This window comes from Sceloporus undulatus, chromosome 1 (genome assembly GCF_019175285.1).
Source record: "Sceloporus undulatus isolate JIND9_A2432 ecotype Alabama chromosome 1, SceUnd_v1.1, whole genome shotgun sequence".
Taxonomy (NCBI): domain Eukaryota; kingdom Metazoa; phylum Chordata; class Lepidosauria; order Squamata; family Phrynosomatidae; genus Sceloporus; species Sceloporus undulatus.
In genome coordinates, this window is record NC_056522.1 from 65655243 (window position 1) to 65681014 (window position 25772).

General features: G+C 40.3%; 1 protein-coding gene across 1 annotated transcript in view; it reads right to left on the bottom strand.

Moving 5' to 3' along the window:
• FMN2 (formin 2) overlaps positions 1 to 25772 on the bottom strand; it is a 241492-nt gene that overhangs the window by 192860 nt on the left and 22860 nt on the right. The window contains 1 exon segment of the mRNA XM_042445525.1: positions 19720 to 19889. Within this exon segment, the coding sequence (XP_042301459.1) occupies positions 19720 to 19889 (170 nt within the window).

The following is a 25772-nucleotide window of genomic DNA, read 5'->3' on the forward strand; positions in this document are numbered from 1 at the left end:
CCACCTTTCAAAGCCTGTACTTTTTGCTGAGTCAGTACAGTTATGGGGGGGGGGAGGAGAATTCATTTATAGGAATTCCAGGGAAATTTCAGCTGCTCCTTTAAAATGACAACAGCTATTCTACATGGCAATTTGGTAGAGGCAATTTGCTTCCCCGCATTCTGGAAATATCTTTCCAATTCTTAATCAGATAATGGCCTCCCATCACATTTGCCTAAACATTTTTGGTTTTCAGTCAAACTTTACTCTGTTCTGATTTACAAAATAGCTGCTTCTCATCTGCCTCCCTAGAGATAAAAAAATTCCTGGATTGTTATCAGTTAAACCCACCTGGTACTTACTGCTAGGAACACAAATGTACATGACCTCCAAGCTCAGTTCTGGGAGCGCTATTATCTTATTTCTTTACTGACGTAGGCAGACTCATCTTATGAATAAATAAGCAGCTACTAAAAATCTTAACAGCAGTTAGAAACATAACCATCACATCTCCATGCAGAGCCAAGTGTCTATTTACAAAGCCACTAAATGCAAAGCTTTCGGAAGGCCCAAAGACAAAGCTGCTCTGAAATGGTTAAAAGACACACATGGGATAGAATTAGAACTGAAATCAATTCAAACAGACCTGCCCAAGCCGGTTACAAGGATGTTACAAGGAGCCTTAGTCAGCATTATTTGATTATTACGGGGGAGAAGGGTGGCCAGAGGTGATAGAAAGAGGAAAACAGACATGATTGGATAGAAATGATGGGAATTTATCCAACATGTATGTAAGGAAAACATAATTTCAAACAAATACAATACACTGGGTGGGAAGAGATGGGTAGTCTTAAAATAAGTTTCCAAGGTATGGTTCAAACCAACATTATTAGTAACCTGGAAATTTTAATATCTGGGGTCCCAGCTGGATTCATCAGTAATAGTGCTAGGATTGCATTGCCAGTTCAGGATCACCCCAGGCCCTGAGGTTTCTGGACCTAAACCTGAGACTTAGGAATGGCCCCTGGTGGTGTCATTGTTAGGTGCCATTGACTACCACCAACTACAGTTGCTCATTGCTTGCCGCTTGCCACACACAGAGAGAGACACACAGACTGAGAACATATTTTCCTTTTTGGAAATTAAGAGAGACATTTTAGCTTAAAGGGGTTGTTCTCACATCCAGGCTAAATGAGAAGATTATTCCCTCTCATTGACTTTGCAAGATGGGATAACTGACATTTATACTATTGCTTGTAGCCAGAAGGTGGATGCAGAGCAGAGAGAAGTGTGAGTGCTAGTACTACAATGAGTGGGAGGGAAGGAGGAACCTAACTGGATAAATATAGAGATCACCCTCCCTTTTTTCCCCCCTGGAAAGTCTTTGCAAGTTGCAGCAACTAATTAATCCTTGCAAACTGCAACAAGCTGCTGCTCTACTAGCTGAGCAGACACAATTTGTTCCTTTTGCCTGGAGCCCATCAAAACTGAAGCATTTTACCCTTGTCTCCCACAAAAACTGGAGATTCAGGCCCTAAGGTCTGGCAACCCTATTGACAAAGACTGAGATATGTAGCAGAGTCCACCTTGCATAAGCCACTTCACCCAATTCCTCATTCTCTCACAAATTCACCATATACTAGATTAGTTGTGAGAACCATGTTAGCCTCAAAATGTTGTACAGCCAGCATAGCTAAAGACAAGGACTCCTGGGAGTTGAAATCTAATGTTATCTCATTCCTATGCTGGACAGCTTTAGTCCCTAAATTAAAAAACTGCCTGGAGGACCAAGCAGTAGTTCTTTTCATGAACAGAAGAAACCAAGCAAGCCATCCTTTTTGTCCTGGTTTCTTTTAAGCCAAATATCATGTTGAGAACATAATTCTGATGCTGAAGCATGCCCTGCTCCCTGACATCAGGGAAAATGAATTACAACTCCCAGCACTGGCACAGAAAAATGTCAATGTTAGAAGTGGCTTTCCAAACAAATGTATTCTTGTTCCAAAGTTCAAGGTCAATAAATATTGTATCTGTGATCAATTTTAATTAGTTACACAATCATAGGCGTGGTAGCTCAATAATGAGAATACCAGATTTACAATGCACTCTCTATGCATGTCTACCCAGAAGAGGTCTCACTGAGTTTCACAAGACTTATTCTTGAGCAATTTTATGTAAGAATGTAGCCTTAGAATAGGGCCTTATCACTTTTATATGTCTTTGTCATTCATTATGTTGTTGTTAACTGCCATCAAGTCAACTTTGGGCTATGGTGATCCTATGACTGAGGGACCTCAGATTCCTTCATTATCGGGAGCACTGGTCAGGTCTTGCAGACTCAGGGTCGTGTTTCCTTGAGTGAGTGTATCCATCTGGAATGAGGTCTTCTCTTTTCCTACTGCCTTCTACCTTACCAAACATTATTATCTTTTCTAGTGAGCCATGTCTTTTCATGATATGGCCAAAGTATGGCAGTGTCTCAGTTTAGTCATCTTGACTTCTATGGAGACTTTGGGCTTAATTTATTCTGGGACCAATTTGTCATTTTAGCAGTCCACAGCATCTGTAGAACTCCACTGCAGCACATTTCAATTGAATCATTTTATTTTCTATCACCATTTTTTTTTGTCTACCTTTCAAAACCATACATAGAAATGGAAAATGCAATGACATGGGCAATCCTAACTTTCACATTCGATTATGTATGTTTACATTTCAGGATCTTGTTCAGTTCCTTCACAACTGCCCTTCCAAGTCCTAGTCTTCTGATTTCTTGACTGCATTCTTATTGACTGAGCCAAGGTATGGAAACTCTTGAACTATTTCAATGTCATCATCATCTACTTTAAAGTAATGTAAATAATCTCTGGTCATTATTTTTGTTTTCTTAATGTTCAACTGTAAACCCTGATTATCTTCAGTAATTATTCCAAGTCTTTGCTACTTTCTACTAGTAATATGGTGACATCTGTATATCTTAAATTGCTGATGCACCTTCTTCCAATTTTACGCCTCCTTCCTCCAACTCTAATCCTGCTTTATGTATGATATGTTCAATGTATAAGTTAAATAAATAGGGTCATAAAAGACAGCCTTGCCTGACCCCTTCTGCCAACTGGAAACTATTCCATTTCTTTGTATTCTGTCCTGATGATACCCTTTTGTCCTTAGTATAGGTACATCAGGACAATCAAATGTTGTGGCACACCCATTTCTTTAGGAGTGATCCAAAATTTTTCACGATCTACATTAGTGGTTCTCAAACATTTCCCCCTGGCCATGTGTTACATCAACATGTGCATGTTGGGGGGGAGGGCTTTCTGCCCCCCACTAATGAAGCTGGAGGCTGCTGTCTCCCATTGACACATCAGCGTCCTACTTTGAGAGTTATAAAGAGGAGGAATCCCTGAATTCCTTGTGCCCCTCATTTCCAAAGCTAAAGGCTGCTGTCTCCTATTGATACAACAGACGTCTGCTTTGAGAGTTAAGAGGAGGAGTGATCCTTGGATTCCTCCCGCACCTAACTCATAAAGCTGGAGTCTCTTGTGTGACTCTTGTGTGCTGTGGGAGGAAAAGGATTTAAAAAGGCTTAAAATCTCTTATTCTCACAATGTCGCAGCATAGCTTTGCAATGCCTACGGGGGAAGCATTCTCTTTAACCCTCCTCAAGTACTGAGACTTTTCTGTTGATTTTGTTGGAAAACTGGGTTTTAAGCGACCTCTATTTTTTACCCTCCTACACACAGCTGCCATGATCGCTGTTCCTCCCTCCAATGTGTGAGTGAAGAGGGATGGAGTGATCTTTGCTCTAATCATGTACACATAAGCCCTAGCCGATCCATCACACCCTGAACATTCACTATTTTGAGGGAGCCCTGGTGGTGCAATGGTTAAATGCCAATATTACAGCCTCTCACTGCCACAAGGTTGTGAGTTCGATCCCAGGCAGGGCTCCATGGTCGACTGAACCTTGCATACTTCCATAGGTTGCTAAAATGAGTACCCAGATTGTTGGGGGCAATTAGCTTTCACATTGTAAACTGCTCAGGGAGTGCTTAAGTGCACTGATATAGAAATGTATTTGCTATTGCTACCTTCTCTTTCCCTCTCACACCTTGGCACACAATCTGAAGCTAAAGAAAACAGTGAAAAAGCATTCCAAGTCTCTCCCCTCTCTTGAAGGTGAGATATTCAGCACCTGAGGTCAATGTCCCCCTTGAGAAACTGTCATGTCCCCCTGGGGTATGCACACCACCATTTGAGAACCAAGGATCTACACAGTCAAAGCCTTTGTGATAATCTATGGAACAGAGGCTGGTTTTCCTCCGAAATTCTTTCGTGCATTCTACTATCCAATGTATGCTTGTAATATGGTCCTAGTGTCTTTTCTTTTCCTGAACCCAGCTTGGACATCTGGCACTATTTTTCCCCACTATTATGGCTTTTTCATCTTCATTATATTCTCCTGTGATTGTCTAGCCCAGTGGTCCCCAAATTGTGCTCCTTAAAGGAGTTTGAACTTCAGCTGCCAAAATCCCAGACTATTAGCCAACATGGCTGAAGCTTCTGAGAGCTGAAATCCAGAATCTCCTGAAGGGCACAGTAAGAGGACCACTGATCTAGCCCATACCCTGTGCTGAACGCAGAACTATCAAAGCTAGCAACAGTATATTTAAAAGTTCAAACTGGCATAAGTGATTGTGATACCAATATTGAAGCCACCAAAATAAAAGCTATGAGTTTTTGCACAATACATGGTTGCTGTCAAATCACTTAGGGGATAAACAGAGAGCCCCTAAGAGGCAGCCTGCAGCTGTCTTTATCTTCGCGAGATAGGGGCCATGGCAACTATATGCTGCACCCTCAATCTGACCTTTCTGCGGCTCCTTTTTGTGCCACGGAAAGGCAGCCATAGCCGCCAGCACTGTGGCTTTTTGGTGCTCCTTTGATGCTGTGTCATCTGGATGCTGTGCCAGAGGAGTGCTGTCATGCCACCCGCTGTGAAGTAGGGCACCCGGCATCATGCTGGTATAGGGGTAGAATTGGGGCATACTCCACCCCAATGCTGGCCTTTATCGCTGGTCTGTCGAGACTGTTAGACACTTACATGGCTAATGTTCCTAAGAGTATGTATGGAACCAAATTATTAAATTCTTTATGTTTTATAGATTTAAAATTACATTTTATTCTTTGGGAGTTCTGTTCTATCCTTAGCTTGAAATCTTTCTTTTAACTTGACTGAAGAGAAATAATGGATGTAATATTACACTTTGTAGTTTGTCTCTCATTAAATATCAATAGTAAATATTGATAAATATAAATATAGTTGTTGAGAAGCTTTGGAGAACTAAAGAACACTGTTGTAGGACAGAATATAAAACTTTGCTGAACAAAAGCAAGTCACTAATTAACAGAAAAGATATTTACTACTTTCATGAATTATAGTCTTAATGTGGGTAAGGTGTACCCCCTAGGCTATGAATAAAAATGAAACATGCCATGTATCATGGGAAAAAGTGCACTGTGATACAAATCACATTTTACATTTTAAAATGGGGCAAGAGAGCATTACAGCCTTGCTTGCTTTTTAAAAAAAATGTATTCCATTTCAGCCCTAACTCCAAAAGCACTTACAAAACAGAACAGAATAGACACATTAAGAGAAATGAAACTAAATTTTAAAACCAAGAATAAAGAAGTAAAACCATCAATCTCGAATTGAGAACCTTTTTTGTTCTAACCTCAGTTACTGTATTGTTATTTGTATCTTCAATAATATTATGCACTCCTAGGGTTGCCATAACCTGGCGGCCCCTGTGCCAATCACGGTTTCGGGGGGCCCCTCCCGGTCCCGGTCCGGTTTGGGCCCCCACCCGTGCCTTGTTTCCGGTTCGGGGGCCCGCTCCGGCCATTGCCGCTGCCGTTAATGCGGCTGCTGCGGCGCCAACCCACCTCCTCCTCATCTTCATGGTGGGCAGCGGCAACCCACTTCCTCCTCCGGCTCCACCTTCCTCCTCCTCCTCGGCGGCAGAAGCGCCGCCACCACCACGCCTCCAGTGTGAGGGCTTGCACCGAGGGAGTTTGTTCCACTGTTGAACAGCCCTTACTGTCAGGAAGTTCCTCCTAATGTTAAGGTAGAATCTCTTTTCCTGTAGCTTGCATTCATTGTTCCAGGTCCTGTTCTCTGAAGCAGCAGAAAACAAGCTTGCTCACTCCTCAATATGACATCCCTTCAAATATTTAAACAGGACTATCATATGACCTCTTAACCTTCTTTTCTCCAGGCTAAACATCCCCAGCTCCCTAAGTCGTTCTTCATAGGACATGGTTTCCAGACCCTTCACCATTTTAGTCGCCCTCGTTTGGACATGCTCCAGTTTTTCAACATCCATTTTGAATTGTGGGGCCCAGAACTGGACACAGTATTCCAGGTGGGGCCTGACCAAAGCAGAATAGAGTGGCACTATTACTTCCCTTGATCTAAACACTATATCTAGTCACTAGGGATGTGGCTATTTTAACCTTCCTTGACATGGACATCAGACGTCATATATGTTTGAAAGAAGCCACTGTTCTTTTTGAAGTGTCTAATGAATTCTTTAAACTATATAAAAAAAAGCAATCATAGACATCAACAGATGATAGCTTCAATTTGTCTGTATGTGATTGCTGGATAAAATTTCAGTGTATAATGATGAATAGCTTGACCTGCTCATCTGTGTACTGGTAGGTACCAGAATAAGGCAGCACAATGAATGTGCTAAAAAGCTAAGGAAAATGTAATATAAATGTACAGACATTAAATGATCAATAAGAGAACATTAATGCTTATTCACATATCTCTTAGTGGTGCCAGTTCCTAGACTTTCGGATAACTTCAGCTGGCCCCTTAACGAAGAAATAGGAAAGCTATTTTAACTAGTGTCTCTTTAAAGTGGTGGTATGACATTCACACAATGCAGAGAAGATTAGAATTATAATCTCCAAAACTCATATATGAAGCACATAAGAAGTCCTATTGGATCAGAATGAAAATCCAGCAGTGCCACTCTTATTTCTCATAGTCATCATTATTTCTATGAGAAACCCATAAGCAGAACCTGTGGGCAACTCTTATTCCTCAGTGGGGAGTAGCATTCAGAAGTATACTTTATTTTAGTATTTATTTATTCATATACATGTGCATGCACACACTGTAAACATCCCACCCATCTTCCAGAACTGAAACCCAAGACAGTACAGTACATATCATTACTGAAAATATAAATACGAATAACAATAAGCTAAAACAAAATTGAGCAATTTATACAGTACTACCAAAATATGATTGAATTGCATTGGCTGCCAGTTTGTTTCAATTCAAAGTGCTGGTTTTGAACTATAAAGCCCTATATGGCTCAGGTCTACGATATCTGGCAGACCATATTTCCCTGTATGGTCCAGCCCAAGCCCTGAGATCCTCTGGAGAGGCCCATCTCTCTGTCCCACCACCACCAGCAGTTGGTGGGGACATGAGAGAGTGTTTTCTCAATGGTTGCCCTTAGACTTTCAAACTCCCTGCCTAGGGAAACCAGAATGGACCCCTCCTTATTGGCCTTCCACCAACAGGTTAAAACCTTCCTATGCAGGCAGGCTTTTGAAAATAAAACATTCTTAAAGGACCAGCTAGGGTGCTGTATCATTTTAAGTGTTTTAATTTTTTTATCTTTTTAACTGTATTTTTATTCTTTTAATAAGTAGTCTATTTTAATATTGTAATATTAAATTCTGCTTTAATGAATTACTTTTCTATGTTTTGATTGTATTGTTTTTTAATATTGTGAAGCCACACTGAGTCCTAGTTCTGGAAAAGAGAGGGAGACAAACAAACAAACAAACAAATAAAATTAGAAATAATTTAAAAGTTCATCAATTAAAATATTAATGAACATTTATTAAATTCAACTGTCCACCATTATACACCATTATTATAGGTAATACTCAATAAATATGAATATTAGACTTTGATGTGTAAGGAAGGAAATCTGTCTCTTGCCAGACAGGCAGGGCAGTGGCCTGGACCCTATAAATCTTAGGAAAGAAGCTAAGCTTTATTCTAAAGTGCAAACTGAACATTCTCTCCAACTTTCCTATCCTCCTGATAAGGAAATGGTTCCACTGATGTCAGGGCTTAATTGTCTTGTTTACCACATGAGTTTTTATAGACTTAAGTCTACTTCTTCAGATGCATTTGGTGGAGTGGTAACCCAGGCACTCCACAAAATGCACCGGAGGAAGAAGACTTAAGTCTAAGAAAGCTCATGCTGCCAACTTCTTTCTTTAGTCTCAAAGGTACTACAAGATCTCTCTACCTACTGATTCTGTAGACTAGCATGGCTATATCTTTGGATTCTGTCTTGTTTAAAAAGGTTAAGGTAATCCCTGACATGAATGTCTTATTCACCCCCACTGAAAGGAGACCTGCCATACTGGCTCAAACTGGTACACCCTCATTGTGATGTATTACTCTTGTTTTGTGTATGCAGCCCATTGTTCTCTACTTCCCAGACCATCTAAGAGTCATTATCAGTTCCTGAAGGGAACATTTACCTCTGCTCTTTTCAAGTACATGTTTTTATTTTTTGAACTTTTCATAGAATAACACTGAGGGCATGTTTTGCCCACTCAAAGGTTTTACCTTCATTTTCCGGAGACAGCCCCTTAGGAAGAGATTAAATACAAGGACACACAGAGAGTATCTCTCTAAAACCTGCTTCCCTGCTCTTCGGGAGGTAAGAAAGTCCATTGCTATGTCATAGGGATGAAACAGACCACCTCTTTGGGCTGCCATCTTGGCAATTTCAAAGCGTGGCATTTTGATGCCTCGTGCTCTGAAGCCAGCTTCCAGCTGACTGGCTGCCCACATGTGGGTCAGTTTACAGGCATCTTGGGGGAGTAACGGTTACATGCTGCAAGCCCCCAACATGCCGGGAAGCCACCATGGGGCCATGGAAGAGCCGCTAAAGGCAGCTTTTCTGCGGCTGAAAAAGAAGCTGTTGAAAACCACTTCTTTTTCAGTCAGCACTATGGCAGATTGGGGCTGTGTTGTGCAGCTGCCACAGCCTCAATCCATTTTCAGGTGGGGTGGCTTCACACTGCCCCATCCAGGCCGTCTATTTCAGCCCATAGTCTGTAATCCTTTAGGCTTAGTTTCACCCCTTTTAGATTAGTTAGGAGAAGAGTTTTTGCTTCCATGCAGTTTCTCCTCCCCTTTACTTTGAGAAACAGCTAGCACTGAATATAACTGCCATGTACGTTTCGCCTGCTTTTTTTTTTTTTACCTTTTTAATAAATGTTTTTGCGGCAAAATCAGTTTCCCTTTTACCTCATTCTCGCTGGAGTTACTCTAGTAACTTCAGCTTGTAAGGTCCTGCAGTGAGTTAGTGCCTGGAGGAGCATCTCCCCCCCCCCCCCCCGACCTCCACCCCCCCAGTAAAACCAGTGCATTGTTCTTAATACCATCTCACACAACTGCTCAAAAGCCTGGCTAGATAGAAAGATTTTTGCCTCCTGGAGGAAGAAGACCATGGAAGAGGATAGTCCAGGATTTTATAGCCTATGGGCACCAAAAGTCCTTCTAGGTTTGCAAACCAAACCAAGGGAAATGCCTCCCCCACCAATTTCAATGTTTGGGCAGGAATAGAATTTCAAATTGGGTCCTTCAGATATGGTCCCAATCACATAGGGCTTTGTAACTAGAAATCTGAATTGTGTTAGACTTGCAGTGAAGCTGTTGCAATAAGAGACTTATTTGTTCCCTACAGTTGATCCTGGTCAACTGTCTTGCTACAGCATTTGAATCAACTGAAGTTTCTGAAAACTCCTTGAAGCCAGCCCACACAAACCATGTAACAATAATCCAAAAGAGTGTAACTAGGGTGAATCCCTATTCCCTGGTTTACCTTTCAATTGATAAGGGGAACTTTTGCTTTGTTTGGGCTACCTTCAATTTGTTTCTTTCATCCAGCCCATGAAATGATGCCACACATAGGTTTAGAACCAATTCAGCTTTGTTAGATTTTAGATGGAAAGGTGAAATATGTAAGGTACCAAAACACAAATCCCTGGACATCTTCTTGCACTAGCTCATGAAACACACAAAAAAAAGTGCTCTGAGGAGCCTCACAGGGCAATAATCATGGCTTAAATAGGATTCTCCCAGCATCATCTTTTGGACTCAAAAGTGAGCAAAAACAAGGCTCCCAAGTGCCATCCCAGAGATGGGGCCCAGAAGAAAAGCAGGTCTATGGTATCAAAAGCTGCTAAAAGTTTCCTCTGTTCATTTCCCAAAGTGGATTATCCACCAAAACAGCCAAATCAATCTCCATTCCACAATTGGGCCTTGAGCCAAACTGAATTAGATTTAGATAATTGCTTCCATCCAGAAACTCATGGATAGCCAAAAATGGGATATTGGCAACCAGCTATTAATTAGCCATATTGGAATCTTCTCTCACTGCAAAAACACATTCACCACTACTTTTACTCTCTCTGGCAGTGTTTCCTGGCCAAGTTAAAAAAAAAAAATTAAACCACCTCCACCAGACATTTCATGTCAAAACCATTTTGCTGCCATTACAACCATACTCTAGACTGTAACCCAGATTGTAGCAGACACATTAAATTTTCTGCAAGTGTCACTCTAGTCACCACCTTACTTTTGACATTACTGCCATCTATCTTAAAAATCAGGTGAGGAGTTTGGTACCATTCTAAAAGTGGGGATGGTCAGTAGGAATGGTGGTCATTTCTCCAGTTCAGAAATCAGCAGGGTTTTGACAGAATCCCCTGTTGAGGAAACAAGAAAATCTCCAAAAGGCACTGGGCAACCATCTGGATGAACCTAACTAATATAAATTGAGACTATCTTAATGCCCTCCCTTCTTTTTAGAGGTTCTAAATTCAGGTGAGTCTAACCCACTTCTCCTATTGTAATCTGGCTGTGTCAATAGAGCTATGGAGAATGTCTTCCTGTCAGAATCACCATAATCTCACAGAGTAGAGAAATTCTGGTCCAGAGTGTAGTAAAGAATGAGTGGGGCCATATACCACCACAGACAGATTTATGGTTGCCATGGAGTACATGAAGAGTCGAGCCACTTGTTGTGGATCCTGAAGTTCTCCAATATGTTAGTGGAACTCCAACACCAACCTGCAAGACAACTCCAGCTATCTTCTTTCCTGAAACTGTTGGGCAGTGAGGTGGGTGGTACACCAAGAGAATCCTACTCTCAGACATACACATTTGGGCTGCAGACTGTGGGTTGGGACACCCGGTCACAGGGATGGAATCATGAAAGATCATTGTAACCCTGGCTTCCCACTCCTCTATCTTATTGTCAGAGTTGGGATGGTCTAACCCCCTCATCTTTAAGCCAGGACAGCACACTCATTCAGGATCAAGTCCTGAATGGTAGCTTTCCGATTCACCAATCTGTGATCTTGTTGGAAAATATCACTTCCTTGAGAATTGTTAGAAACTCAGGAAAGTGGGAGAGATTGTTTAATCTCACTAGCAGAGCAAATACAGTGGATGAGATAATGGCGATTCTACTTTTAGGGACAAAAGCTGAGGTGTGCTTTTGGGAAGGGGGTAAACAGGAAATGAGGAGGGGCTGTTAGTAAGCAATAAAACTACCATAGACATGCATTACTAGAAGGTCTCAGCATGCGAAGTTGTTATATCCCAATAGATCTGGCATATGACACCAGCATTTTCAGCTCATGAGACCTATTGCCAAGGCCATCCAGGCTATTAGAACTGGGGAACATAGAAAAAACAAACACTCAGCATGGAAAATAGCAATTGATAGACTTGTAGAATAATAGATTCACAGAAATGAGGCCCTATGGTCTGTCAATCTCCATCAAATCCAAACATCTGCTTAATGGAGGATCCCTAGCACATAGCTCTCTATCCTTTTTTTTCTTTCTTCTTCTTCTTCTTCTTCTTCTTTTTTTTTTTTTTTTTTCCTTTTTGGTGGGAGGGAAAGGCATCCAAAGAAGGAGAACCCCTCCCAACCTCTCAAGGCAATTTGTTCCATTGCCAAACCACTCTTATTGTCAAGACGTTCCTTCTAATGTTCAATCAAAATCAACCATCCTGTAACTTAAAATCATTAGGCCTGGTCCTATCCTCTTGGACAGCAGAGAACAGGTCTACCCCTCCTCTCTGTGATAGCCCTTGAGATATTTAAGCAGTGCAATCATGCTACAGCTCAATCTTCTCATCACCAAACTGAACATGTCCAGCTCCTTTAACGTCTCCTGATATGTTTTGTTTTCTATGCCTATCATCCTCATTGCCCATCACTGAACTTGCTCCAACTTGTTCTTCTCAAAATGAGGCACTCCAGATGAGGACCAGCCTGTGCAAGATATAGGAGGACTATTATTTCCCTCAACTTGGAAACTATGGCCCAGCACAGACTGGCACAAAGTGCTGGCCTGTGAGCAGAGTCACAGTGTCACATCCACACGCTGGATTCCATGACTCCACCCCATCATGCCATGATGACACATCTAGATGATGCAGCACCAAAACGGCGCCACAAAGCTGCACCGCTGTGGTTGTGATGCCCTTTAGAGGGTGTGAAAAGGAGCTGCATTTTGTGGCTCCTTTTTCCGCCCTCTGGAGGCCACATCAGGGCTGTGGTGTGTGGTGGCCATGGCCCCGATCTGGCCAGTAAAGGCACACCTGCATGCTAAATGTGTACAAACAGCCCATATGCTTCTCTTAATGCAGACTAAAATAGCTTTTGCCATCATTGCTTCAGCATCACATTACTGTCTCATGTTCAACTTCCGATCAACAATAATCCTAAAGTCCATCTCACATATAGTATGGCTGAGCCATCTTGTTCCCATCCTATACCTGTATGTTTGGTTTTTGTGGCCTAAATGTAGAATTTTGCATTTGTCTCCATTGAGTTTCATTTTATTAATTTCTGCCCAATTTTTTAGCTTATCTAGGCTTTTCAGTATCCTGTTTCTATCTTCCAATGTGCCAGCCCTCCCAGTTTTGTGGCATCGGCAAACTTGAAAAGGATTCTCTCCATCCTGTCATCTCAGTCATTGATAAAAAATATTGAAGAGTCCTAGGATAGAACACTGAGGCACTCCCCTCAAAACCTCCTTCCAGTTTGAAGCAAAGCTGCTGATAACAACTCTTTGAGCACATTTCCCCAACCAATTGTTAATCCATATGACAGTGTTCCCATATATTCTACATTTAATCAGTTTGTTCATCAAAATGTGGTAGGAGGCCTTATCAAATGCTTCACTGAAATCCAGATAAATGTCACGCCGCCGTGCACAAGCCCCATTGTTTCCAATGGGGCTTGAGCATAGGCTGAATTCACCTTACGCGGAGGGATCCGGAACGGATCCCCGCATAAGGCGAGGGCCAGCTGTATTTCCTAGTGTAATCCACTCGGCTATCTGGAAATACAAAAGATCACTCAGGTTCACTTCAAATGTACTTTACTGATCCTAATATCTACATTTGTTACTGAAAACCTCTGTGCATATATCCAAACAAACATTTCTACATATTTTATTTTTCTTAATTATGTTGTGTATTTCTTGTGCTGTTTGTTCATTTATATAGTCTTATTACTCTAAACTTCAGCCTATTATCAGTGAGACTGTAATTTCTAAAATGAAAAAACATACATCCTAAAATAAAAAAAATTAACAAGCCAGCCCTCTCCTGAATTTGCTGTTTAAGTTCCATTTTCTCTGTTTATTATAGTCCATTTTTATTTATCAGTTAAGCGTATTAGCTGTCCTGTAACTGCCACTGAACATTTTACTGAAATTGTTCTCAGAACAACTTACACAATACAATTAATGCAGAAATAAAATCCACAGGTACAAAAAATATATGCAATTCCAGTAGAGACTTAAGCATAGCAAGTAACAACCCCAAGAAGAGCAAAAGGTTTTCAGAAAATGAAATCCATTTTATGAAGGGAAAAAAAGGCAGAAGGAACATAACAGTGTTCAAATCTTGCAAGAATAAAAAGCCATATGCCAACAGATGAGATCCTGGCCTAGGCTGGTGACCTTGCTGGCTAAAGAATACTGGAAATCTTAGTCCCTCTCTGTGATAATGGGCTCTTCCATTATCTGGGCAACACAGTGGAGGGCTAGTGTCTTTCTTCCTGGTAAACTAATGTTTGATAAAATGATGGGTTAGGATAGTTTTATTGATGGTCAGCATCACAGTCATGGGAACTTCCATTCTAAAGAAATGGCTGCTCCATGAATGCTTTGAATGGGAGAGGTGAGGGGATGCTTCAATGACGAATGAGAAATGTGATCGACTATCACACCTTTGTGCTTCAGCAATGTTTTGCCAGTGTTTAACCCACAGCAAGCCTCCATGTGATAATCTCCATAGAGGTGTAACAGGTCATGAGAGATAATTGCCCAGTGGGTATGACCAGTTTATCAGAAGTCTCAAAACTTTGAAATATTTCCAAGATGAGAGTTTATTTAAAAAAAAAATGCTAGGAGGTAAGAGAATCTTTCAGAGACTTTTCGGACTGATGGCATGATAGGAGAGGTGTTGCCTACCTCATCATCTCCAGGCAAGCTTGTTAATAGACAGGGTGAAGTCATCCTGACTCCCAGAATCCTAGGAACAATGAAAGATCCAGAGCACTATCTGTGTCATGAGTAGACTAGGAAGGTGCATTAGAGCTTGTTTTCTTTTTAATCTTGGCTGAATATGACATAAAATGTTTTGTAACTCATAACTACTTTTATGTAATGCCTGAAGGAAGGTGCCTTCATGTGCAAGATTTCTTCTTCTTCTCCTTCTCCTTCTTCTGCTAGTATAAGATTGCTTACTTAGAATAAAAGCTTTTCTTTAAAAGCTTTTCCTCACATTCACCACATGCCTTTGTTTGATGTGTGCATGTGTGTTATACAGGATTTTCTTCTCCTTATAGGAGGGGGAGAGAAAATCTCTGCACTGTCAGAGGTAGAAAAGTGCAAGTCAAACCCCTCAGTAACTTCCCACTAAGTTACTGAGTTGTGGGGTGGATTTGTGACTTGTGGGAAATGATATTACTCAGGGTCTTACTCAAAAGCATGAGTGAGAATCATGCTTGTTATATCCCGACCCACAAAAAACACTCCCCCTACCCCTAAAGAAATTTTGAAGGTAGATACCAGGTAGATCTCCCTGGGAAGACAATTGGGGGCAGTCAGAACAAAAATTGTATAGCGCCTGAGACTGAGAGGTCTATGCATATTGGTGACTGTACTTTGCTAGTTGCTAAAAGAACTTGGCCATATTTTTGATCAGGAAAGCTTTGGTCCTGTTAGCTACAAGGAAGTTTGGGTACTTGAAAAAATGATACGTTTGGCTCAAAACTGCTGATTAGAAATATTTGGTTCAGGCTGTCTAGCAGATGCTTGTTCTGAATTACAAATATAGATGAGAAAATGATGAAGCTAGATAATTTCTTGGGAAGTAATATATGGCTAGGAAATGAGATAACCCTTTATCTTTCCCACATAATTTGTAGATAATTCTGAAGGACTAGAGCCTTCTTTTGAGGAACCTGATTCTCTGAACAGCTGGTAGTTAAAAAAAAAAAGCTTCATCCACTTATCCTAAAGTCTCAGTGTGCTTTCAATGACAGAGTTTACCACTGAGAAGCATTGGAGGCTGGTGATTCTGAAAGCCAGTGGGGTCAAGAATACACTCCAAGTTCTAGTATGAACTTTGAAGACGCCAAGCAAGGTATTAAAATATATCCCCAAAATAGGTTGTGCCTCTTGTTCAAAGTACATATGAAAACCTGGAGCATATTCACCATCTGTTGTCATGAGAACCACCAGCCTTCACTGTTCATAAGAGCCATTCATACACAGCTAATTTCCACATATCAGTCTGAGGCTTTCTGAGTAGGATCTCTGAAAACCCATTCAAATCTTCATCATAAGAAAAACAATTTATAAGGCCAGATTGAAAAGATGTGCCTTCATAGTCTTCCTAAAAGCAATGAGAATGAGAAATTATTGCATTTCTGAGGGAAGTGTATTCCACCATCTAAGGACAACACAAAATACCCTTTCATGTACCCATTCAGTTGTGCCTTCACAGGTGATTATATTTTCAAAATGGCATTCCTAAAATTCTTAAAATTGCACAGGTTCATAATGGCATAGATGGTCATTTAGATACCCCGATCCAAGCCATTTAGGGCTTTGAAACTTAAAAACCTATCCTGCATTGGATCTGGAAAACAACTGGCAAATAGCAATGGTCTTTGGAGCAATACAATTTCAGTGCAACAGTCTGGATGTTCTTTGAAGGTATCCCCAAGTAGAGTGTATTACTAGGCATGCTGTATCTCACACATTGGTGACGACTGCCAAATCTGATCTTCAGATCCAATCTTCAGACCATGCATAACTTTCTAAATTACTACTATGCCTCCCACTTAGATGTCTTATGAGAGTATGATAATAATCACGCTGACAAAGTTTAAATATGATCAAAGTGTGAACTACCCCCACTCAAAAAGGAGCATAGCATTTTGAACCAATCTGTTGACTATATGGCAACTTCCAAAGGACATTGCCAATTACTGCAACTTTCATCGATGACTCTCCCTGATTCATGCAAAGAAGGAGAGACTTACAGACAGGCACCACAAAAATATTAAGCTAAAACAATGGTCCTGACTACTGAATGCTACTTTCCACTTACAGTTATTTAGCGAACTGCTGCTGCTGCTGCTGCTGTTGCACAAAGCCATTCTTAGTCACCTCAGGCAGCAGTTTTGAGGCTAGGGAACTAAGGAATATTTACTAATTTCCTCATCCACAGTAAGTCCTATGAACTACTCTAATATTTCATCCTTTTTCAGAGAGAGAAAAATATTTCCCCTAATTTTTTTTTCCACTAGGGGTGGTGGTAGAAAATATTGTTTTCTAGAAAACTTTCTGACTTCTGCAGAAAAAAAGTATGCACAAAACACTGCACTTTCTGTGCAAAGAATATTTTAAAAACAATTCGCAAAATATGAAATATCAATAAAAATGCATATTTTTTTGTAATTTTGCCCAGTGCAGAGACAACATTTGAAAGTTTTTGGCAGATATGAGCAAGGCTCAAGCAAAGATTAACATTAATATCTGGAGTGTCATAAAAGGGTAGCAAACAGCCAGTTATTTAATTTCTTCTTATTATGTTTTTACAGCCAGGGAAGGGAAGCAATACTTTCTGACAATACTTAACTTCAATATACCACCTAAAATTCCAGCAAACACTCACAGATGGCTGTAAGAACAACATAGTAGTACATATAAGCATTGGTTTCTAAAACAAAAAAGTATGTTTCGGAAAATCTCAAAAAACAATAAGAAACCATTCTAAAATCTACATATACATATACAGTCAGCCTGCTGTATCCATGGATTCAAATGTCTATGGCTTGAAAAAATTTTTTTCCAGAATCCCCAAGGCAAAACTTGATTTTGCCATTTTATGTATGGGACACCATCCTACTACACCACGGTATATAATGGAACTTGAGCATTCACAGATTTTGGTATCCTGGAACCAAACTCCAGTGGATACCAAGTGTCCACTGCAGTATACCAGGGAATGTTGAAAAAACATAGGGGTTAAGCTACAGACTATAGCAGGTTTGCATAAAGAGACCAATGCTAGAAATCTGCAATGTTAATGTATCAGTATTCCCAATTTATGCAAAGTAAAATACTAATCACTGCAGTATGGCAGACTCCTATGCATCTTCAAGTTGTTAGACACAACTTTCACAACTCATAAGCACAGTACTGAAAACTGAGGGATGAGGTGTGTGCGTATGTTTGTGTGTATATATAGTTGGCCCTTGGCATCCATGGGGGATCCAGTCCAGATCTACCTGCGGATGCCAAAATCCATGGATTCTCAAGTCCCATTGTCCTCAATGGTGGCACATGCACATGGGCGCACCACCATTGGGGACAATGGGACTTTGCCACCCCGGCCACCTGAAGCCCTTACAGTGGCACGCGGCTGCTTCCTCTTCCTCCTCCCTCCACCTTCTCCCTCTGCCTCTGCCTTTTCCTTCTCTTCCTCTTCCCTCTGCCACTCTTCCCTCCATTGGCTCTTCTTCCTTACTTTTTCTCCCTCCTCCTCTTCCTCACCATTCTGCCTCCTCATCCTCTGCCTACTCCTTCTTCCACCTCCTTTTCTTCCTCTGCTGCCCTTGTCCCACAGGCTTGCTGTCCGCAGATGCTGGGATGGCAAGTCCACAGATACTGAAGGCCTACTCTATGTGTGTGTGTCTGGATACATGTACATATAGCTGCTACTATTACTTTTTACCAGAAAATCACATTTTAAAAAAATTGCTGCTTATGAAATTGGCTGTTATTCTTTAGGTCTTCTCTGAACAAAATATTCTTCAGACTTAAATTCTGGCTCAGTCTGAGTGTAATAATATGCCAATAGGGGAAAATCATCTTCTCACATTATATAAGAAGACTGATCAAGCATGTTCCATTCACTTCAGTGAGCCAGAATTAGGTTGGCAACTGTCAGCCAGAGGACTTTTTCTTCAGCCACTCCTAGACTGTGGAATGATCTTCCAGAAGAGATTTGACAGCTAAATACGCTGTCTGGATTTAAACGAGCTTTACAGACCAGTCTTCTCCAACAGGCTTATCTAAATTATTTTTAAATTGTGAATTGAATTTTAAATGTCATCCTTTGGCTTGTGAGGGAGTGAACAGGCAACTCCAGCAGAGTTCGGCCTGCAAAGTCTGAAGAAGAAGAGCCCTCCATCCAGTCTATCTGCTTTGGTCCAGGCCTCAAAGGGAGAGAATAACCACTGGACCTCATCCCCTTCCCCACCACCATTCCCTTCTCCTTTTGTGTCATGTCTTTTAGATTGTAAGCCTGAGGGCAGGGAACCATCTAATTAAAAATAATAATTGTAAGCTGCTCTGGTAGCCTTTAGGGCTGAACGGCGGGGTATAAATACCATAATAAATAAAAATAAAATACAAATAAATGTGGATTGCTTTCATATGTGAAAGCATATGTGAAGAGCCCTGGTGGTGCAGTGGTTAAATGCCTGTACTGTAGCCACTCCCTCACAAACCACAAGGTTTTGAGTTCAATACCAGCCAGGGGCTCAAGATCAACTCAGCCTTGCATCCTTATGAGGTTGCTAAAATGAGTACACAGCATTTGGGGGGCAATTGGCTTACACATTGTAAACCACTTAGGGAGTGCTTAAGTGCACTGATAAGCGGTATAGAAGTGTACTTGCTATTGCTTGCTATGTGTACATCTTATGTGTCCTTTTAAACTGATATGTGTTTTAACTGATGTATTTGCTAATTGTTGTTCCTCACTTCAATCCATGGGGAAGGGGGTAAGAAGTAATTGTTGTTTGTTTGTTGTTGTTGTTGTTGTTAAACAAGGCAACATCATACTCTCGACTGCAGTCTGCACAGTGACACCTGCCCCACACTTAATCTCTATATCACTGTTTAGAGAACAGCAATAGAGATGACTCATGGCAAAAGTAGCATGAAAGTACTTATTGTGGGCCATACCATGGCCGTGACTTGCCAAATGATGATGACAACAGCATACATACAAATGTGTGAACTGCCATACAAATCATTGAGACATGTTAACAACACTTCAATTGGGCTTACATCAAATGTTGGTGCACTTTGTTGTGCACTCTGCCCGCCACATGGCTCTCTGAAGCAATCACTGAAGGGCAGAAGGAGACCCATTGCAATGATCCAAGAACAAAGCTTCTCTGCTTCTTCTTGAGGTGCATTCTCCTGCTGGCTGGACAGCTTCTCCAGCAGTGTTCGGCCTGCAAAAAAAATAGTTAATAGATTAATGTTTAAAACAAGAACATACAATGTGACTAAGAGGATCCAGTGCTGCACATAAAAAACAAAAACAAACCAACAACTCTGAACAGAACCACTCCTAAAGTTTCTTTAAACCAACACTGGCAAAAATAAATAAACTGCTCATACCAAATAAATAAATAAATGACAACAGAAAGAACTCTCACTTGGCTAGCCCATGTTTGTAGGTTTTCTTCTACAACCCTGCAATAAATTCAGACAGCTACACACAAGGCCTGTGGGGCAGTCTATAGAAGGTTTTTTGCTTGGACTAAACTGACTGACTATGAAGGAGCATACTGGGTATGGCAATGTGGAAGGGGGGAGGGAAGCTTTGATTACTTAAAAACATCACTGCAAAACATGCCCTTCCTAAGTCTGTGTGCTAAAGGAACAGCTGAACAGGTGCCTAAAAAGCAGACTCTTAAATGTGAAGAACAGCACTTTATCTGTAGTGCAGAAAGATCCATTTAAAATATAGAGGTTAGTTATTCATAGACTTTCTGCAAATTTGATTTAATGTAAAAAGGATATAGGACAGATTTTCAGGAGTGCTTCTATCATTATAGTGTGGTGCTCCATTATCGAAGTGGAGGTTGGCTGCTTTTGCAGTCCAACCCTGTTCTTTATTTTCCAGGAGAGAAAAGAAGTAACTGTGAGATTGTGTTCTGAGTTAGTGTTACAGAATAAAACAAACAAAAAATAGAGTTTCAAAAAATGGTAACAGTTGGACTTGTTTCATAATAGATTTTAAACAAGTAGCAGAACATTTCTGTGGCCAAGCAGACATTTTGTTTTTCAAGAACTAGAATATGTTAATAAACTTATTTTATTTAAATTAGTGGTCTTAAAAATATTTTATTGTCATTCACCCCATAGATCTAGTTATCAAAAAGAAGGATTCAAAATATTTTAATTAATTAAATTAATGACTGGCTGAAGCATAGTGGATGTTATGGATGCAGAATAGTAGGCCTACAAAAATCCCCACAAACCTTGACTGAATTATAAATAAAAAATTTGCCAAGTTCTGCCACACTCTGAAATCAATCATAATGAGGGAAGAGACAAAGACTCATATGAACAGCAAAACACAAAATCTGCACACTGAAGCAAAATTGTCATTTCCTTCTGTGAGGTTTTCAAGTGATGAACAAGAAAAAAACGGCAATGTACCCTGAGATTGTATGGTGCAGCCTGGAAACAGGAATGAAGAGATCCCCCTAAATCCAGCCCATGTCAGTTTCACATTTATTTGTTCCTAGGACAGTTTACTTTTTTGAGTGAAGAATTTTATTTCAGAAATCAGATAAGTGCATAATCTGAAGGATAGCTGCATTCTGATCTATACTTTTGTTGTTGCTGTGTGCCTTTTTTTCCAACTTATGGTGATGCTAATTTGACACGATCACTGAGGGGTTTGGAGGTGAAAGTAGGTCTCTTACCCAAGGTCACCCAATGGGTTTCCATCTCTCTGACCTACGTATTAAGCCAGCAGAATGAATCTGACAGGTTTGCTTAAAAATGTTAGCTGAAATGAATCTTTCAGAATTTCCTTGAAGATAATTTTTCGGAAAGTGGTTGGGTGAATTCTGATGAATACTGGTTGCATTTTGGAAATTATGAAGTATCTGAATTCTTATAAAGAATTCACACTCTTGAAAATTTTATAGGGTAGATTATTGTGTTACTACAGGTAGGAAAAGAAGGGGAGAAATCACAGTTTATGCTTTCACACACACAATGTACTCTGAAATACTGTATGACCATAATTAAGAGTAGCTTGCCTAGTTACAGTGGTAAGTATGATGTACAAGGGCAGAAATCAGAAACTCTAAAAATAGGAAGCCATGGCTCATTAACTCATTTAATTGCTAACTGGGGTAACAAAGATTAGAATAACTCAGATATTATCCATTTAAGAACCTTGGATTTTTCACTAAAGAAAACCTCATCCAAGAGTCTGAACTAGTTGTTAATTCATAGATAGTTGATAATCACAGTCCTTCTCCTCATTTCTAAAGTCGAAGGCTTTCATGGCCGGCATCCATAGTTTTTTGTGGGTTTTTCGGGCTACGTGGCCATGTTCTAGCAGAGTTTCTTCCTCATTTATTTATTTATATAGTGCCATCAATGTACATGATTCTTTGCACCATGGGGTAACTTGATCAAAATGATGGGACAAAAATATAATCTTACCAGCAAAACGTTGAATGGAAACCTGTGAAGATAATGAGATAATGGAAGACCTGTCAGTAATCAAGGTGGGACATGACCAAGGCTGGAAACAGGTGGATTCAGAGAACAGCTCTCCTGTTTTTGATTGATCAGGTTGCCTGGTTATTAGATAGGTAGGGTTGATCTCCACAAAAATATATACTTGTTGTTTGCCAGTGGGTACACAGGGTGTCCAGAATATGGCTTTCCATCCATATTTGATACTTTCAGTTCATTTCCTCATCCCATTTAATGGTCTTTTGGCTTAGTTAACAAATTAATAATGGTGATAAGCTTACCCCCACAGCTTCCAGCCAAAACACCGAGGCTTTGCTTTCCAGGCCATTTTAAGGCCATATTTTCCATAGCTCTTTTCTCTGACAATGTCTCAGAGCCATGGATTGAGAAAATAGCCAGTCTGGAAAGCTGTGTGTTGCTAAGGAAGCTCTTCAGAGGAGCATGGACCTTCCTGGGACAAGGACAGAGCAGCATATTCACTACTGCTGACATGCTACTGCCTGAGACAACTGTCTCACCCAACATCATAGAAAATAGTCATTCCTGGATATGAAGGAGGAGAAGATGTAGTCTCTTTTCAATTTATATAATAATAATAATAATAATAATAATAATAATAATAATTTGTTTTATTTATATACCGCTATTCCAAAGATCAGCAAGTAAGCTAATTAGCAAGTAAGCTAATTTGCCCCCAACAGTCTGGGTACTCATTTTAGCGACCTCAGAAGGATGCAAGCCTGAGTCGAGCTTGGGCCCTTTTGCTGGTCTTGAACTCGCAACCTTGTGGTTTCGAGTGAATGGCTGTAGTACAGGCATTTAACCACTGCGCCACCTTAGCCCTATAACAGAGTTGCATCAATCCCTTGGTACGCTGCAATGCTGTTACAATCCAGTCCATAGCCTCCACATTTCACTGCATAAAGCAAACACAACATGTAACTGTGTAACAACACTGAATTACTCTGTCAGCACTTTAACTCCTGACAGCACAATGGTATAACAACAGTGAGCTACTTTCAGGGCCAGCATAGCCTATAATATGTTCAACTACAGACACACTACCTGAAACATGACTATAAGACAATAACTCTAGGCATTATCAAGACAGGTCAGTAGGGCATTTTTAAAAAAAAAAAAAAAATATTAAACATGAGAGAGAGGAGGAAACAGATTTTATAACCCAGGTCTCCTATAGCCCGCCCTAAATGACTAAAGTAGCACATTAGTTAAGTATTATAACATCCTACTTTCCCCAACTCTGGAAACACTCAAAAAGCAATGGGTAGAATTAAAATGAAACAGGGCATAACCTTGAATTCCTCTTTAGAATATATACACACACACACACACACACACACACCCTGCACAGATAACACTGTGCAGAGCAGAAAAAAGAGAAGAGTGAAAAGATGCAGACAAAAGAGAAGACTGCAGAAGAAGCCTGAAGGGAAGAACACAAAAGTAGCTGACTAAGAAGCATGTGAAAGCTGAAAAGAGTTGCTGACTACTGAGATATGTGGTGTGGAGGAAGACAGCAGGAGGCTCACCCCCAAATGAACAAGTTTAAACCTGGAGAGTAGCAAATAAATTTCTAAGGACTAGGGATTAAATTAAGATTTGAAAATATGAAAAAAAAATATGGTAGGAAATGCAGTTTTCTATGAGGAAAAGTGCGGTATCCCATATTAATTTTAGAACAATCCCACAACTAGAGAGCATTTTCTTCCCAGGAAATAGCATTTGCTGTACAGAAAAAAACACCATCCACACAGAAATACTATTTTCTGTACAGAGAATGCTGTTTTATATGTTTACAAAAATATGGAAAATTTGTCTTCAAAAACAGTGCAATTTTTCATGACTTTATTGCTGAAGGAAGAAAACTGCAAAATTACTTGCTGCATCCTTCAAAAATGAAATTAATACAGAATTACATACTTATTAGGAATTGTAGAAGACCAAAAGATTCATCAGTGTTGATGCTGAACAATAGTTGTTAGATTTTAATTTCATTCTCCCCCTTGTGGACTCAGTTTGCTCAGCATCTGGTTTGTTTTAATGTACTCATGTTAACAATGAGGCCTGTCTGATACCAGAGAATCTCCAGTATGTTGGCTTGATAGCAGGATCATGACTGCTAGCCCAAAAGAATAAGTATTCCCCCTTCCCTTCCAATTGCACTATCAGGGCACACACTTTATTTATTATATTTTTATATTATATTTTATATTATATTTATAGCCTCCATTACCTTTCTTGTTCATCTAGCCCTGCAGGTCTGCCCTGAAAAGGAGCAAAGGCCAGAACAATTGACACATACAAATCTTTAGCTCTATATACTCCTCCGTTCCCTCTCAGTGAATAACAATCTAAACAGCTGCAGAGGGTGATTGGAATATATATTATTGTGCAATGGAATTCTTTGATTACAGTGCCTGGGGGTCTTTCTGCACTACACAATTATACTGCTACCATTCCACTCTAACTGCCTTGTTTCCATTATAAAGAATTCTGGGATTTGCAATTTAGGAAGGGGTATTTAGAATTCTCAGTTGGAGAGCTCTAGTTCCTGACAAAATGACAAACCCCGGGATTCCATGGGATATAATTATGATAGTTAAAGTGGAATCATAGTGCTATAATTGTGCACTATGAAAGGGGTGCAGATATCTCAGTTTGTTTTTATTTTACTGCCTGACTGGCTGGTTCAAAAGAGGGTGTTTTGACAAATTTGTATGTTGAGAAATGTTTGTATGACAACTTCCATATTTAAAAGTTATTTTCCTTACTGAATTTTAAATTTGGTTAATTGCTTAAATTAATCAACAACATATTTAAGAGAAATTATGCTTAGGGTGGCATTTTTAGTTTGACAGTATACCACTAAATAGCCTACATCAAGCAATGATTTGATGCCCATTTTTTAGAAGTTGGAAGCTTTCAACCTCTAAAACTGGCTGCTGAAGCTGCTTAGAGGACCTGGGCTGAATCTGGGAGGGATCCAGGCTCTGATTCAGTGGTGATTCCTTTGTGATAACACACAGCTGCCTCACGAATTATGACTGAATTCAAGAAAGGTAAACTGGGGTTTTAACCCCATGTGATAGGGTCCAAGATCAATCCACAATAAAATCCTGTCTGAAACTTCATAAACCTAAATAACAGGAAGAACAGAAGAATTTATACATGCTACTTCAGGAAAGTTATAGCCCACTTCGGGGATGGACAATTTTATGGGGGCCAACAACTAATTTTCCTCCAAAACCATCCTGCCTCCACTGCAAGCCCACATATCTCTGTTTTCATATCTCAAAATGACAACAGGGAGTGATGTATGGAAAGAGATCTTGTAGCACCTTAGAGGCTAAGTGAAAAAAAAAAGAAATTGGTTGCATGAGCTTTCATAGACTTGAGCCTACTCCTCAGATGCATTTGGTGAAGTGGAAAGCCCAGGGCCAGAGCTATAAAGAATCATAGAATGATAGAGTTGGAAGAAACCCCAAGGGTCATCCAATCCAAACCCCTGCCATGCAGGAACACACAACCAAAGCACCAATGACACAGGGTCATTCAGCCTCTGTTTAAAGACTTCCAAAGAAGACTAC